General features: G+C 39.8%; 2 protein-coding genes across 3 annotated transcripts in view; one reads left to right on the top strand and one right to left on the bottom strand.

Annotated features, from left to right (window-relative positions):
* The window catches only part of kcnb1 (potassium voltage-gated channel, Shab-related subfamily, member 1), a 49,458-nt gene extending 40,396 nt beyond the window's left edge, over positions 1-9,062 (top strand). The window contains exon 2 of the mRNA XM_034681864.1: positions 1,277-9,062. Within this exon, the coding sequence (XP_034537755.1) occupies positions 1,277-3,205 (1,929 nt within the window). The 3' untranslated portion in view covers positions 3,206-9,062. The remainder of the gene's footprint in view (positions 1-1,276) is intronic.
* si:dkey-7k24.5 (somatomedin-B and thrombospondin type-1 domain-containing protein) lies at positions 5,001-12,872 on the bottom strand. 2 transcript variants are annotated; one of them, XM_034681897.1, is made up of 6 exons: positions 12,187-12,872; positions 11,453-11,644; positions 10,833-10,911; positions 10,452-10,634; positions 9,326-9,459; positions 7,405-8,810 (listed from the first exon to the last, which is right to left on the bottom strand). In XM_034681897.1, exons 1-5 carry the CDS (start codon positions 12,419-12,421, stop codon positions 9,342-9,344), a joined length of 807 nt encoding a protein of 268 aa, XP_034537788.1. In that variant the 5' UTR covers positions 12,422-12,872; the 3' UTR covers positions 7,405-8,810; positions 9,326-9,341. The 2 variants fall into 2 exon arrangements, with proteins under 2 accessions (XP_034537779.1, XP_034537788.1); XM_034681888.1 differs by having other exon boundaries at positions 5,001-9,459; positions 12,187-12,870.
* Positions 12,873-13,569: the final 697 nt, after the last annotated feature.

The raw sequence follows: 13,569 nt of genomic DNA, 5'->3' as shown, positions 1-13,569 counted from the left end.
CCAGAGGGGAGTCCTTATGCTTCGTAAAACTGATTCACTTGGGTCTCCAACCTACAGGTTACAATTTAAGTATTAAGCCTTGTTTATACTTCTGACACTGAGCTGTAGTGGCTTCGTTGTGTTGAAATTGTGTTGAATTGCACAAGATTACTGCTTAGTAACCCAAGTTCCCTGATTAAACACCATCCTGAATCATTTTCCCCCTACTATTTTGTCTACAACTTACCAAAAAAGCTATAATTGACACTGGGTATTGTCAGTTTTATGTTAAATCATTAGGCTAAACTGGTAAGAGCAACTTTGTGCAAATTTCAGAGCACGGGAAAATGGTCAACAGCCCATTCAAATAATTATCCTATGCCCCAGTCTGCTGTTATACTTTATGAACTGTTTTCATTAAACATCTAGTCTCAGTTTGGACACACTTGTTGATGAGGTTTGTCTGTAAGTCAGCTCATGCTGATTCTTGGCTGTTCCATAATCTTAAGGCAATACTATTAGCATCAAAATCATTGTACTGCTGCTAGTGTTGGCATGCTAATAAACTAACCTATAATTGTGCATATTCTAAATACTAAACCTGCTTAATAGTGTCATTTTAACAGTTTATTTGTGAGCATGTAAGCCTGCTTATTATGGCTGCACAGCTTTAATGGTAACGGTGATTGGGGGAACATTTTGGGGGTTCAGTATCTTGTCGTACCACTGACCTTCCACTTGTTGGATGGCTCACTCTACCTTTGAGATAATGACCCGCGGCAGACATTTTTATATAAAAATACTTACCTTCATTTATTAATTTCTTTAAAAATATATCATTTGGAAAGATCACCATTAAGAAAAGGGTTTTCTACATTTAGCTTTGGTCTGATGATTGAAGACATTGGAACATTTTCATAACAAGAAACCAACTGTATTCTATGGAGCTTCTGCTTTTCTTTACCCACCACTGAACATTAGTTTCCACTCAAGCAAACTCCCTCATGTGGATAAGCCTGATAAGTTGGTCATGAATAAATAAGTGGTCCAAGTCAATCCAATCCATTAGCTCTAAGCAATCACACACTTAGTCAGGCATTTATTAAAGGTTTGATTAGACTTTAAATTTATTGCAATTCTCTTATGGTCATCACTTTCATACTGTCATCAAAACCCATGTAGTGTATAATTGTCTGATTTGAATAGAAAACGTCTGGATATATTTGACTTTAGTTGATATATGTAGGTGTCAAATACTATTTTTTTCTCACGTTACTTTTTCACATTTCTCTTTCAGATCCTGGCCATCATCTCCATCCTCTTCATTGTGCTCTCTACCATTGCCTTGTCCCTGAACACTCTTCCAGAGCTGCAGGACACAGATGAGTTTGGCCAGTCCACAGACAACCCCCAACTGGCCCATGTTGAAGCTGTTTGTATCGCTTGGTTCACCATGGAGTACCTGCTTCGTTTCCTCTCCTCACCTAACAAGTGGAAGTTCTTCAAGGGTCCACTGAATGTCATCGACCTGTTGGCCATTCTGCCCTACTACGTCACAATCTTCTTGACAGAATCCAACAAGAGCGTACTTCAATTTCAGAACGTCCGTCGGGTGGTTCAGATTTTCCGGATCATGCGCATCCTTCGTATTCTGAAGCTGGCTCGTCACTCCACAGGTCTTCAGTCTTTGGGCTTTACCCTCAGGAGGAGTTACAATGAGTTGGGCCTGCTCATCCTTTTCCTTGCCATGGGCATCATGATCTTCTCCAGTCTGGTGTTCTTTGCTGAGAAAGATGAGGAGGACACAAAGTTTAAAAGCATTCCAGCTTCTTTCTGGTGGGCTACTATTACAATGACCACAGTAGGCTATGGAGATATCTACCCAAAAACTCTCTTGGGGAAAATAGTGGGGGGTTTATGTTGTATAGCTGGAGTACTGGTGATTGCCCTACCTATTCCCATTATTGTAAATAACTTTTCTGAATTCTACAAGGAGCAGAAGAGACAGGAAAAAGCACTTAAACGGAGGGAGGCCCTGGAGAGGGCAAAGAGAAATGGTAGCATTGTCTCCATGAACTTGAAAGAAGCATTTGCTCGAAGTGCAGAGCTGATGGATGTGGTAGTAGAGAAGAGTGAAAGGCCACATGACAACCACCTGTCTCCAAGTCGTTGGAAATGGACCCCCAAAAGGGCTGCATCAGAGACGAGCTCAAACCGATCCTTCAATGCCCAGGAGTTAGGCTCCCCCAACAAGACCAGAACCACCAGTCCCCAGAGGCTAAATGTGCAGAAGCTAGAGGAGATGTACAACCAGATGGCTAAGACACAGTCCCAACCAAACCTCAATGCTAAAGACAGGATCCCCAGAGATGGTAAAAACAGGGATGAAATAGAGCTTGGGGCCATACAAGATCATGGGCAACCCGCGCAAGGAACCAGAGAAGGTGTAGGGGACATGAAAAGTTTGTCCAGCATTGACAGCTACATCAGCTGTGCCACAGACTTCCAGGAGAATCCACGCTTCACCCATAGTCCAGCAATGGACCTTGGTCCTCAGGAAAGCAACCGGTTCTCCCACAGCCCAGTTTCAGGTTTGTCCCAGCTTGGCAGCACAAAAGTGGGGCAGCAAACCCCTGGGGAGCACGAGCCCATGCTAACTAATCCTGTTCCTGTTACAAAGCCCTCGTATTCTGAAAATGCACGGAGATTCTTCTTTTCTGGCAACTCCTCAAAAACCCTAACCCCCAAGGTTAGCTATCGCAGCGAAGGGGAGTCAGGCTTGTCGCCACTCTCGGACAGCTCAGTCCTGTCAGACAACTCTCTCTTAAGCCCTGAAGTTTCCATCTACACCACTGCCAGCAGCAGAACCCCACCAAAGTCTCCTGAAAGTACTTCCCTAACCCCAACTGTCTTCACCTTCCACGACTCCTCCATAAGTAAATACATAGATGCTGATACAGATGACGACGAGCACCTCCGCGATGTTTCTGACACGAGTCCCTCAGAGCGGCTTCTAACTGGTTCAAGCCCAAAACGGAGCATCAACACCAATTATCAGAAAGGGATGAACCATTTAGAAGCAGCCCAAAAAATGCTGGGCCAGAATTGTCTGTTCCCCATCGAAGGTATTCGTGGGGTAGCTCATGAGAATCATGTAGGACCTGAGTTGGCACGTAGGTCAAAGGTGGAGAGGGGACGTCAAAATACTTTGGATAAAGGCCTCTGAGGTTCAAGAGGAGCAGAAATAAGCTCGAAGCTGGGGACAGAGTGTGTGTGATGGAGACACCAAACAGACTGAATACACTCAGACATAGGGCCTCAGACATAGGAAGAGGGAGAGACAAAGGTCTCTGGGAAACAATTCAAGTTACTACTTACCTGAGCATGCCATTGGGCACTACGCTCAGGAGCAACATGCTAGGCGAATACTCTGGGAGAAAAACACTACTAAATTGGAGAATGTCACTGCCCCTCCTTCAACTCATTCCTACAAGCAGGACTACACACCCTCAAAACAAGAGAGCACTCCCAGGTAGCCAACTGACTGGCTCAGAGATCCTCATAAAAACAGAGTCATTGTAGATCTTGAGTTGCGGTTATAAAAGGTGTAACCCAACTTTATGATTGTTTTAGCAGCAGGTGGTTATCTATATGTTCTCCAGAAAAAGAATCCCAGCTGCCCGCTATTCCATTACAGAATCCCAGTTCATTTTGTAGTCTTGGAGATACAGGAGAGGACCCAGAAGCCTATAAGCTACTTACTTGTGCCCTCCATTCCGAAAACTGGCCTTAGTCATTTACATTTGTAGGAGTGTGCATGTTTGCATTTTAGTGTGTGTATGCATGTGTGAGTTAGTGTGAAAGTTGATGGATGACCAAATGTTAATTCTTGTGTGCACATTTTTGAGATTGTCTCACCTGATTTATTTTTATATAGATAAGAAGAAAAGGTTCCTTATAGAAATGTGTGATTTGCTAGTTGGCTGTGTCATTATCTCATGTAAAGAGTAATCCTGTTAAAGGTGCAATGTCATGGCACAGAGGCTGCAAATAGAGGAGGGGATCCAGCCCATAGTTTGTTATATTTGATGCTCCTTCTTGAACAGTATTTTGCTATTCCCTATGTTATCATGTCATGGTGAGAATGGATGATACTTTTAAATCGTTTAATATTCTTTAAAAACCTCAGTATCATTTTAAATGGATGGTAGGGGACCAAGAATTTTTGATACGGGCTAATACAACAACAAGATGTAACAAGCTGGATTGCTGCATAAAGGGCAAAATTATGAGGCATGCATGCAGCCAACCGACAAAACAAAAACATGGGACACTAAAATCTAAATATTTAAATATTCTGTCGTATAATTTTTATGTTTACCACAAGTTATCACATAAATGATAAGGATTAGCATCCACTGGCCGTCATTTAACCAACATAAAAGCAGCCAAAGAGACCTCACTCTCAGATAGTGGAATATGCATGCGTTTGGTACTGACAGCAGGGTACTTTTTCATCTGTTTTTATTCCTTTAATGTCAAAACCGCACTGAATTTACACAACTGAGTTATTTTTCATCACAATTCAGTTGTAAATGCCCAAACTGAACCCATGCATGAGCACAAACACCCACTGAAGATACATGCAGGTACGGGAGACTGTCTTCAGGCTACATATATACACTTAGTTTCCATGGAGACTGCAGCTTTTCTCAAAGGCTGGCAGCAGCTAAGCAACCGTTGTTAATTTGGGCGTAAAGGTCTGGTTGCATGTAATGTAAGTTAAACACATACACAAGAAGACACGCGCACACTTTGGCATGTATCCATACAGTGACAAGTATGCACAGTAGTCACATGTTAGCAGAGCCACTCCTCACTGTGCATATTTATGAATACTGTGTAAAGGCAGCATTATGGTGATGTAAAGACCTTGTACTTTGTTACGTTTATGTCTAAAATCTCTGTAGCACTCCATAAATACTACAATACTACAGCTCCCATAATGCATTTGCTATTATTTGTTTACATAAGCACTTAGCAGATGAAACAGTCTTTCATAATGAATTAGCTCCAGTATTAAAAGGACATATTACAAGACTGACCAAATGCTTCACATAGAATATAGAGCAACAGATGCTTCATCATCTGAAGAAGCATAATAAAACTGGTCTTTGTCATTATCCAACCTTTGAGAACTATAACCTTACAATAAGATTAACATCCATATAGATCTTGGCAACACAAGATTAATTAGTATGACGACTTAACCTACTGTTTACTGTTCAAATGATATGGATCTTAAATATCTGAAGGTTCAATCTGTTTGCACTGCCGTTATGAGATTCAAGAGCAGGTGTCGTACTAATGAAGAGAAACATTACTGCCATTGCAAACAAAACAAATTGTTAGAGAAACCTGACCAAACTGTGAAAGGTTCCCGTCACAAAATATTTATACTGTATAATTCAAGAGCCAACAAAAGGTGATGACATACATTTTTTAGTGTTTGAGAGTCACACAAACCCTGATTCCATTTCCTGTTTTTAATCACAGAGTTGAACCGTCTCATATTGCTCCTCCATAGTGAGAGCAGCAGAGGTGTGAAAGGAATAGCAATGACAGTGAGAGAGGCAGAGGGAGCCATGTGTGTGTAGCTGTATGTGTGCCTGCTGTGAATCCAGGGCATTAGAGCAGTAAGGCTGCCGCTAAATGGAGAAAAAATGAACAGTTTCCAACATGAATGTATGCATGTCGGGGGAATCCTGCTTTTGTTTGCGCCATACTCTATCTGCTGTTCTCATTCTGATATGCAGCAGTGACACAGCCCGTAACACCAAGGGGACTCTGATCATATGAGAAAACAAGATTACTTTTGCACACATTTCATATTTGAAATGCAGCTTTGTCTAAAGCTGTGAAGAGAGGGATGGAAGGAGTGTTCTATGTATGTTTCTCAGCATGCATAATTAGATATGGACGGGTGGTTGCAGCTCGTGACAAATTAATTTTATGCAGCACCATAATCTCAGCCTCTAAATACATTATCTAAAACAGCGTTCCTTTTTTTATTTTGTATTCAAGTGACACTTTTTATCATTTACCTCTGTTGCATATGTACAGCAAAAAAGGAAAACAATCACACTTAAACAGATTTTGAAACATACGCTGGGGTATCATCAGCAAAGAAGTGTTCCAAAATCAAAGTTTTTTTATTTAAGGGAAGACAAAATGTCCCATAGGATGAGACTTGACAGTTTCAGATGGGATTTCAATTTGAATTATTTTCTTTAGTTAGTCATACCCCATACCTGCTTTGAATTGCTGCTCATTCGGTTCTTCCTTTTATCCAGTGGTTCCCAAACTTTTTCTGAAGGCTGAAGTCTGTGAAAGTATTTCAGCCCCCCCCCCCCTCCTCACCATACACTTCAACACATAAACCTAGCTGATTTAAATTAAAACACACTACCAGACGCATACATTCCTAAGAAATACCTGCATCTTTAGATTTACTTGGAACATTATCTGCAAAAAAAATATAGAATTCAGTGTGTGATACTGAACCGTTGTCATTAAGCCTTGCCAAGCGCCCTCATCATAACTGGAGCCCTCCCAGTTTGGTAATCGCTGCCTTAATAAATTCTTGCCACAATCAAATTGTATGAATCTCATGTCAGGAGGTATGTATGGTACAGATTAGTTGGGAAAGCTTCACAACCATGAGAGCTTATTCCATTAAAATTTTTCCTTTATTTTTTTTTTCTCGGACATCAGTCACTGGAAGAAAAACATTTGTTTCATGGGCAACCAGTCTGATGTTTGTTCCTGATTAACTTTGAATTGCACATCTACATCTAGCTTTATAGAATGAAAAGTCAAGGCCAGTGAATGCCAGACAACAACACAATTTCAAAATCTTTTACCTAAAAGGCACTGTGAGGAGTTTTCATGTTGTATGGAGTCTGGTGACCTCTTTGGAAATTGGTTCTGTTTTTCTGGGATGAAGACTGCACCTCCCATGAGCACCATCACCCATTGTTGTAAAGATGTGGCTTTAACCAAAGCATGCTTTTTTTGTTGTGGAAGCAAATAAATTGAATACAGACCATCTTTTATTATATATATTTTATTGTTTGAGACAACTTTTAACAGGATGAAGAGCAATGAGGTAATGTATTGATTTAGATCTACTTAAAACTATTAACTGCAGCAGGAAAAAGAAAAACTCTGATGTATCGCCGTTAGTTGGCTTACAAAAGGTGACAAGACAATTTGATGTTACCCGTCTACTCTCTTGTCCTCAAAGAGAAATGAGACACTCACACGCCGGCATCAACATAAAATCACGGTCATAACAAGTTTGCTGTTTAACCTAGCAAAGCTCTAGTTGTAGATTTTCACTGTATGAAACAGTACTTTAACAAAAAAAATGTCTTTTTGCTTAATCGGCTCCAGTATCAGCCATGAGTTCAAAATATTATGAAAAAAGAAAATTATCCACAGAAGAAAAAAAGAAACCTCCTCCTGCTTGCTCACTGCCAAACTATACCAGCTGAGTTCAAAACAGAGCCACTTCTGGGGGAGAGCCGAATAGCAACTGATAATCTCATTTTACGATGTAGGTCATATAAAGACATCAGTATAAGAGTGACAATATTTCAAAATCAGCTAAAAACTCCTCACAGTGACTTTAAAAAATGTTGATGAGATTTTTTTGAAGCTCTGAAGAAACAAATATGAAGACAGACTAGCATGACATTATTTTTAAAAAATGATATGTTTTATTTTCTACACAAAACCTTTTATGATTTAAGTTTTTCTGGTAGTCAGGGAGCATATTCCACTCAAACGTCTCTAAGCAACAATGACAATCAATATTCCATGAAAAGACAGCAAGCACTACTGTTGGAAACTAAGCTTTGCTATGGGGAAATTCTACACAAGTGTATACAAACACACACACAAAAAAAGGATTAAAATCTCTACACCAGTAATGACACTATTAAGCTAATACACAATGAAGTTAAAAAAAAAACACAACAGCATGGTGTGCAATTTGACACCTAGACTGTGATACTGTGACATGATTCCACCATAATACAACATACATGTTTTATTCTTTCAATTTGTCCTTATTTTTATTTTATTTTGGCGCTTTATCACCTTCACGTATAAGTGAGCCATTTAAATTAAGAATATTTCATAGTTTAAAACAGCTTTTTTTTTCACTAAATATAAAAATTGTGATGTGTATCATCATGCTTTAAGAAAGAAAAACGATCAAGTGGCTTCTTACATTACCCCTTTATTAATACAAACAAAGATAAAGAGCACAGATTCTGAAACCTCTCAACTGTACAGTAAGGGCATTTCATTGAAACCCAAAATAGAATTTGGTTACCTTGCTAGCTGCTAAATTTATCAGTAAAGAGGTTGAGGTCTTTTTTATTTTTGCTACAACCCCACAGGACTCCATTCAAGGTAGTGTCCAGTGGGAAGCACTGCTTCAGCAAGTAGCCCTTTTAAATACTCTGAATCTAATACTGTATTACAGGGTTGGGGTCCATTCAGGATGCCTTGATGGAGTAAAACACATCACACAATACACTATGAAAGGAAGGAGTATTACAGCATGAGATAAATTAAAACCTAGTACCCATTTAAAACAAACTCTATTTTTTCTACGCTTTAAGCTCTCAGTGGAATCGACCCCAACCTTGCCTAAGCCATCAGTCTTTGTAAAGTACACTGTTTCCAGGGAATTGAAAAAAAGATCTTTGAACGACCTTAGCCAGCTCTTATACAATGTTGTTTGTAGGTCCCGAGGCTGTCTGTTTTGTAAAAAAAAAAACACACATTTTTACCTGTTGACTTTCTATGCTGTTGTTTCTGTATAAATGTTCTGTTGTTCAGTGCATGTTGTAACTTTGGCGTTGTGACTGGTTGTGATTCACACCAGTAGAGCCAGTTCTTGTCATGTAAAAAAAGTGTCTCAATGTCCCAAGATATTTCTATTTCTTATGAAAGCGAAATTTCCCTTGAATGACTCAAAATTAAATAAATCAGATCACTTTACATTTTGATTAGGAATTTCTGACTTTCATTTTACTGTTTGATCATCAGCCTGCAGTTTTCATGCAAACCAAAACATGAAGATTTGTTCTTGACGGGTTTTTCTGTGCATTAAGAAAAGCTAGGCTATAATTTGATTGTGAAACACTGTTTTCTTCAGCATGCAGTCACTGTTTTACTGAAAATATCCAGAAATCTGTCTGGTATCAAACCATGCCTACAGATTGTTCCTTGTGCATGCGGGTGAGTCAGCGTGTACAAGAGGGAGGCTTACAGAAGGAAGGAGGAGGTTAGATGAAGAGGAAGCTGTGGGCTGTCGGGCAAGAACACACCTCCACCCTCCCCACACGCCTCCACGCTCCCCTGCAACGAGGGTTTCCCACTGCCTGCCACTGGAGAGACCGACTCCTGCAGGATGAAGAAAGGGAAGAATCTGAAAGTGCTGAGATAAAGCTCTTTAAATCCAAGAGGTGATTAATACTGCCATCTAGTGGTAGTCCTCACTGTTACCATTCACATTGAAGAGCTAGGGTGTAGACGCATACTATACTCAGAAACATGCCCCCTGATGTTTTGCTAAGGGACAAAGTAATCTGAGCTTGTAGAGATTTTTACCTATGGTAGCACTATGATAGCAGCTTTTATGTAAACATAGATATAAATATTAATTGAATACATACTTGAAGAAACAGTGTGACATTTTGGTTTGTATGAAAGTTGGCTCTCTGTACTCTAGTTGGAGGAAAGGATCCAGGAGCAACTGTTACTGGTTAGCTTAGTTTAGCATAGCACAAACCAGAAACAGGGAAAAATGGCAAGCCTGGTTCTGCAAAAACGTGAGAAAATACTCCAGCTTTAGCTACTTTCTGCATACACCCCTGTAAATTTAGTAGATTATTAGGTCTAGGACATATAATTAACATATTTTTCTATCTGTGCATAGCGCATCAAATAAAAATGTATTTTGCAAATGTTTTAGTACGACAAATATATTCAAAGCATTCAAAGAAAAAGTTTTACCACCAACAAGTTGTGTTTTAAAAACAACTTAAAGCATCGCAAATTACCTGCGTGACTCATTTATACTGTTGTAGAAGGTAATTAGCAATAACTAGAAGGTGGGAAATAAGGGTTGCTTGTATTTAAAAAGGCAAGTTCTCTCCAGTGCTGAGTTTCTATAACCAGCAAAATAATTTCCTGGCTCGATCAGTCCTTAGCTTGGCTTTGAAAACAAATATCCAATTGATCTCCTACAGTCAATTACATTTCCCAAACAAGACAAGCTAAAATTTAGTACAAAGTTTTAAATTAAAAAAATTATAACTCTTCAAACATTTCTTTTCTCTTCATCTTGGTGAAAAAAAGGGAGTGAGTTCTGTTGTGACAAATCCTTTTCTTACCTGTCTCCTTCGTCTTCCTCTCCGTCTCCAGCACAGTGTGTCTGTCCAGAAGTGAGAGCAGGAGGCTGGCACTCCACGCACACACGGTGTCCCTCCCTCAGGTCCTGCATCCACTGTGTGTGTGGGTCTGCACTCTGATTGCACCCTTTTGTCAGAGAGGTCAACTGAAACTGGACACAATACCTATTTCACACAACCACACACACACACACACACACACACACACACACACACACACACACACACACACACACACACACACACACACACACACAAAGACACAGGATCACACATTCACAAGCCAAACTCAGACTAAATGTTTAAAGAGAAAGGCAAAAAGAGTGTCATTTGATATTTTTCTACACCCTCTGAACGTGTTACCCAATAATGTCACTGCTGTCCGGGATGTCTCGTTTCTTCCTTGCGTTGCCATACCCACCGCTTATAATAAGAGCTGGCACTGCAGAGGGAACAACCATGATAAGAACATTATATATGACCATATGCTTCATGTTATAAGATACAGTCCTTGTGCATTACAAATAAGTGTTTGCTAGGAAAATGCAGAGGATTCCCAGGCATGTCATTTTCTTAAGATTGACTGATTTATTTTTAGAAGTGAGAGTAAGTAACAAGCTGTTCTAGTTTATAGAGCATAATATTGTGGAGGCTTATCAGATACGTATGTGAAATACACATTATTGCAAAGGATGTTTTCAGGATTGTCTGAATATGACTGACATGTCTTTTTACAGATACATTTTTTTTCCCACAGCAAAGGTCAAGGACATGGCTGTTTGACTTAGCTCCAAACTTTTGATGTAATGAGTTTGATTAAAAAATAATCTTACATAAATTGCTGGACTGTATAACTCAAAAGGTGAACTGTCATCACAAAGATAAAAGCACAACGCATTTATCCCATGTCTAATTTTTTAAAGATGTCAGAGTACAATATGATGATCTCATGGACCTGCAGAGGGATTCCTGATTTTTCTCACCCAATGAATTGTGACAGTGCCCATCATGCGTCCAGTACTCTGCACAGCCGGCGTGCTCCTCCAGGTGAGGACAGGGTTTGCCTGCATTATGCGGCTCCTGCAGAATCCTCCTGCTCCTCCTGCGGACTGTAGCCTTGCATGGCTCGGCACAGCCTGACCACTGAGTCCACTCACTCACCACGCAGGACACAGCTGAGGTAAACAGAGACAGAGCACAAACAGATAAGGGTAAAACAAAAGTAACATTGTAGAAATCTTTCAATAGACTTGAGTTGAGTAAAGATCAAGATGGGATTTTGAGATCACATGTAAGCACAGGAAACTGCATGGATTGCATGCTATGTGGGTGACACTCCATTGGAATTAGAACAGAATGCCTTTATTGTCATTGCATGACTTGCATACAATGAAATTAGGAATTAGTTGAGGTAGTACAGTATGGGGCCTTCAGTAATCAGCGTGTCTTCACTTTTGTCATTTGCCATCAGAAGGATGTTTCAGCCACACAGCTTCTCTGTGGAAAGAACTTTGCATTTTGATACTAAATAAAATAATGAGGTCTAGTAAAGGATTGTTTACTATTGTTTGATACAGCTGCCATGTTTTTCATTTAGATGTGAATGGGAAAGAAAAGAAGCCAGTGAAAATACAAATTTGACAACTACCATTACTCTATATTTTAATAAAGAGCATGAGTTTATGACGTTAAAAAATCAAAGTTATTTCCAACCCACCTGGACAGGCTGTCTCATAGTCGTTGCAGCAGTCCATGGTGGACACGCAGGTCTGGTCGCAGTAACAGGTCCCGTAGGAGCGGTCAGACCTCCATCCTCTACTGACACAGGACGGGTCCCGGCCGGTGCAGCACAAACCCGAATCCCGACAGCCCGACTGACCCGGAGCCATCAAGGAGAAAAAAACTACGAGGGACACTGAAGTAACGAAACAGCTGCTCCGGCGTAATACCATTACGAGGGGCCACCGGGCAACATATACAGTGAAAAAATTAAATGAGAAAGCACTGATCTCCGTCTCAGGGTTTGGAAGTTAAGTCCTGTTGAAGTCCGTAAAAGTGTTTGAATGAACTCTTGTATGTGGTCAGTGAGGTCAAAATATGCTTGTTATGTCGGAAGTTATCCATGTGTCAACTGTGCATCTCTTAAAGGAACAGACCACCAATTTAAATAAAAGACTAATTTCATAGTAAACTTAGTTTCAGATTTTTTGTCTCATCAATTTTGGGATTGTTAGAACAGATAGGCTATATCAGACGATTTGTCTAGGACATGCAACGAAAGAAAGAAATTGCTGCTCCAACAGAGTTGACACCATAGAAATTAAAATGTCACCCGTCCTGAGCAGCATTTGCATGGCCTTACATATTTAGTAATGAGTCATTAATGGAATTTGAAGAAAAAACATGAAATGCAAATATGTGCAGTAGAACAGCAAAGTATATTTAATTCTCTCTCTCTCTCTCTCTCTCTCTCTCTCTCTCTCTCTCTCTCTCTCTCTCTCTCTCTCTCTCTCAGCTTCCCAGGCCCATGTGTGCCTCAACATGTGAATGGAGTGGATTAATGAAACTCCTTTGCGGTAGGGTTATTCATGCAAAAAGAACAACAGTGTGGACAGTGCAGGCCTCTGCTCAAACAAAGTTTGTGACCTTCTATTGTGTGTGTGGAGGAAGAATATGAACATCAGAACCACTGATTTAACAGCTCTAAACACTATGAGCAACAGAAATGTGTAAAGATGCAGCAAAAGCACAAATGATCCCAGAACTATTTCCATTTGAGAATGCAGAAAATGAAATGAGAATGTATTTCTTTAGAGAACAAGTTTCAACATTTTGATATTTTGTCTTTGCAATATTTTCAATTAAATTCAGGATTTAAATGATTGGCAAACCATTCAATTCTGTTTTAATTATAAACATAATGAACATTCACCTCTTTTTTTTATAATTGGGCTTTTAAAACTGCATTTTCTTTTGCTATCAAAAAGGTGAAGTTATGTCACTTTAAGAGCTACAGTAGCTTTAAACCACTGATTGCACCCCAAAAATAATACACACTCAAAAAAAAAAAAAGCTCACATAAACAGGAGCTGCAAACCTG

Source organism: Notolabrus celidotus, chromosome 1 (assembly GCF_009762535.1).
Source record: "Notolabrus celidotus isolate fNotCel1 chromosome 1, fNotCel1.pri, whole genome shotgun sequence".
Lineage (NCBI taxonomy): Eukaryota > Metazoa > Chordata > Actinopteri > Labriformes > Labridae > Notolabrus > Notolabrus celidotus.
This window is presented reverse-complemented; position numbering and strand designations above follow the sequence as displayed.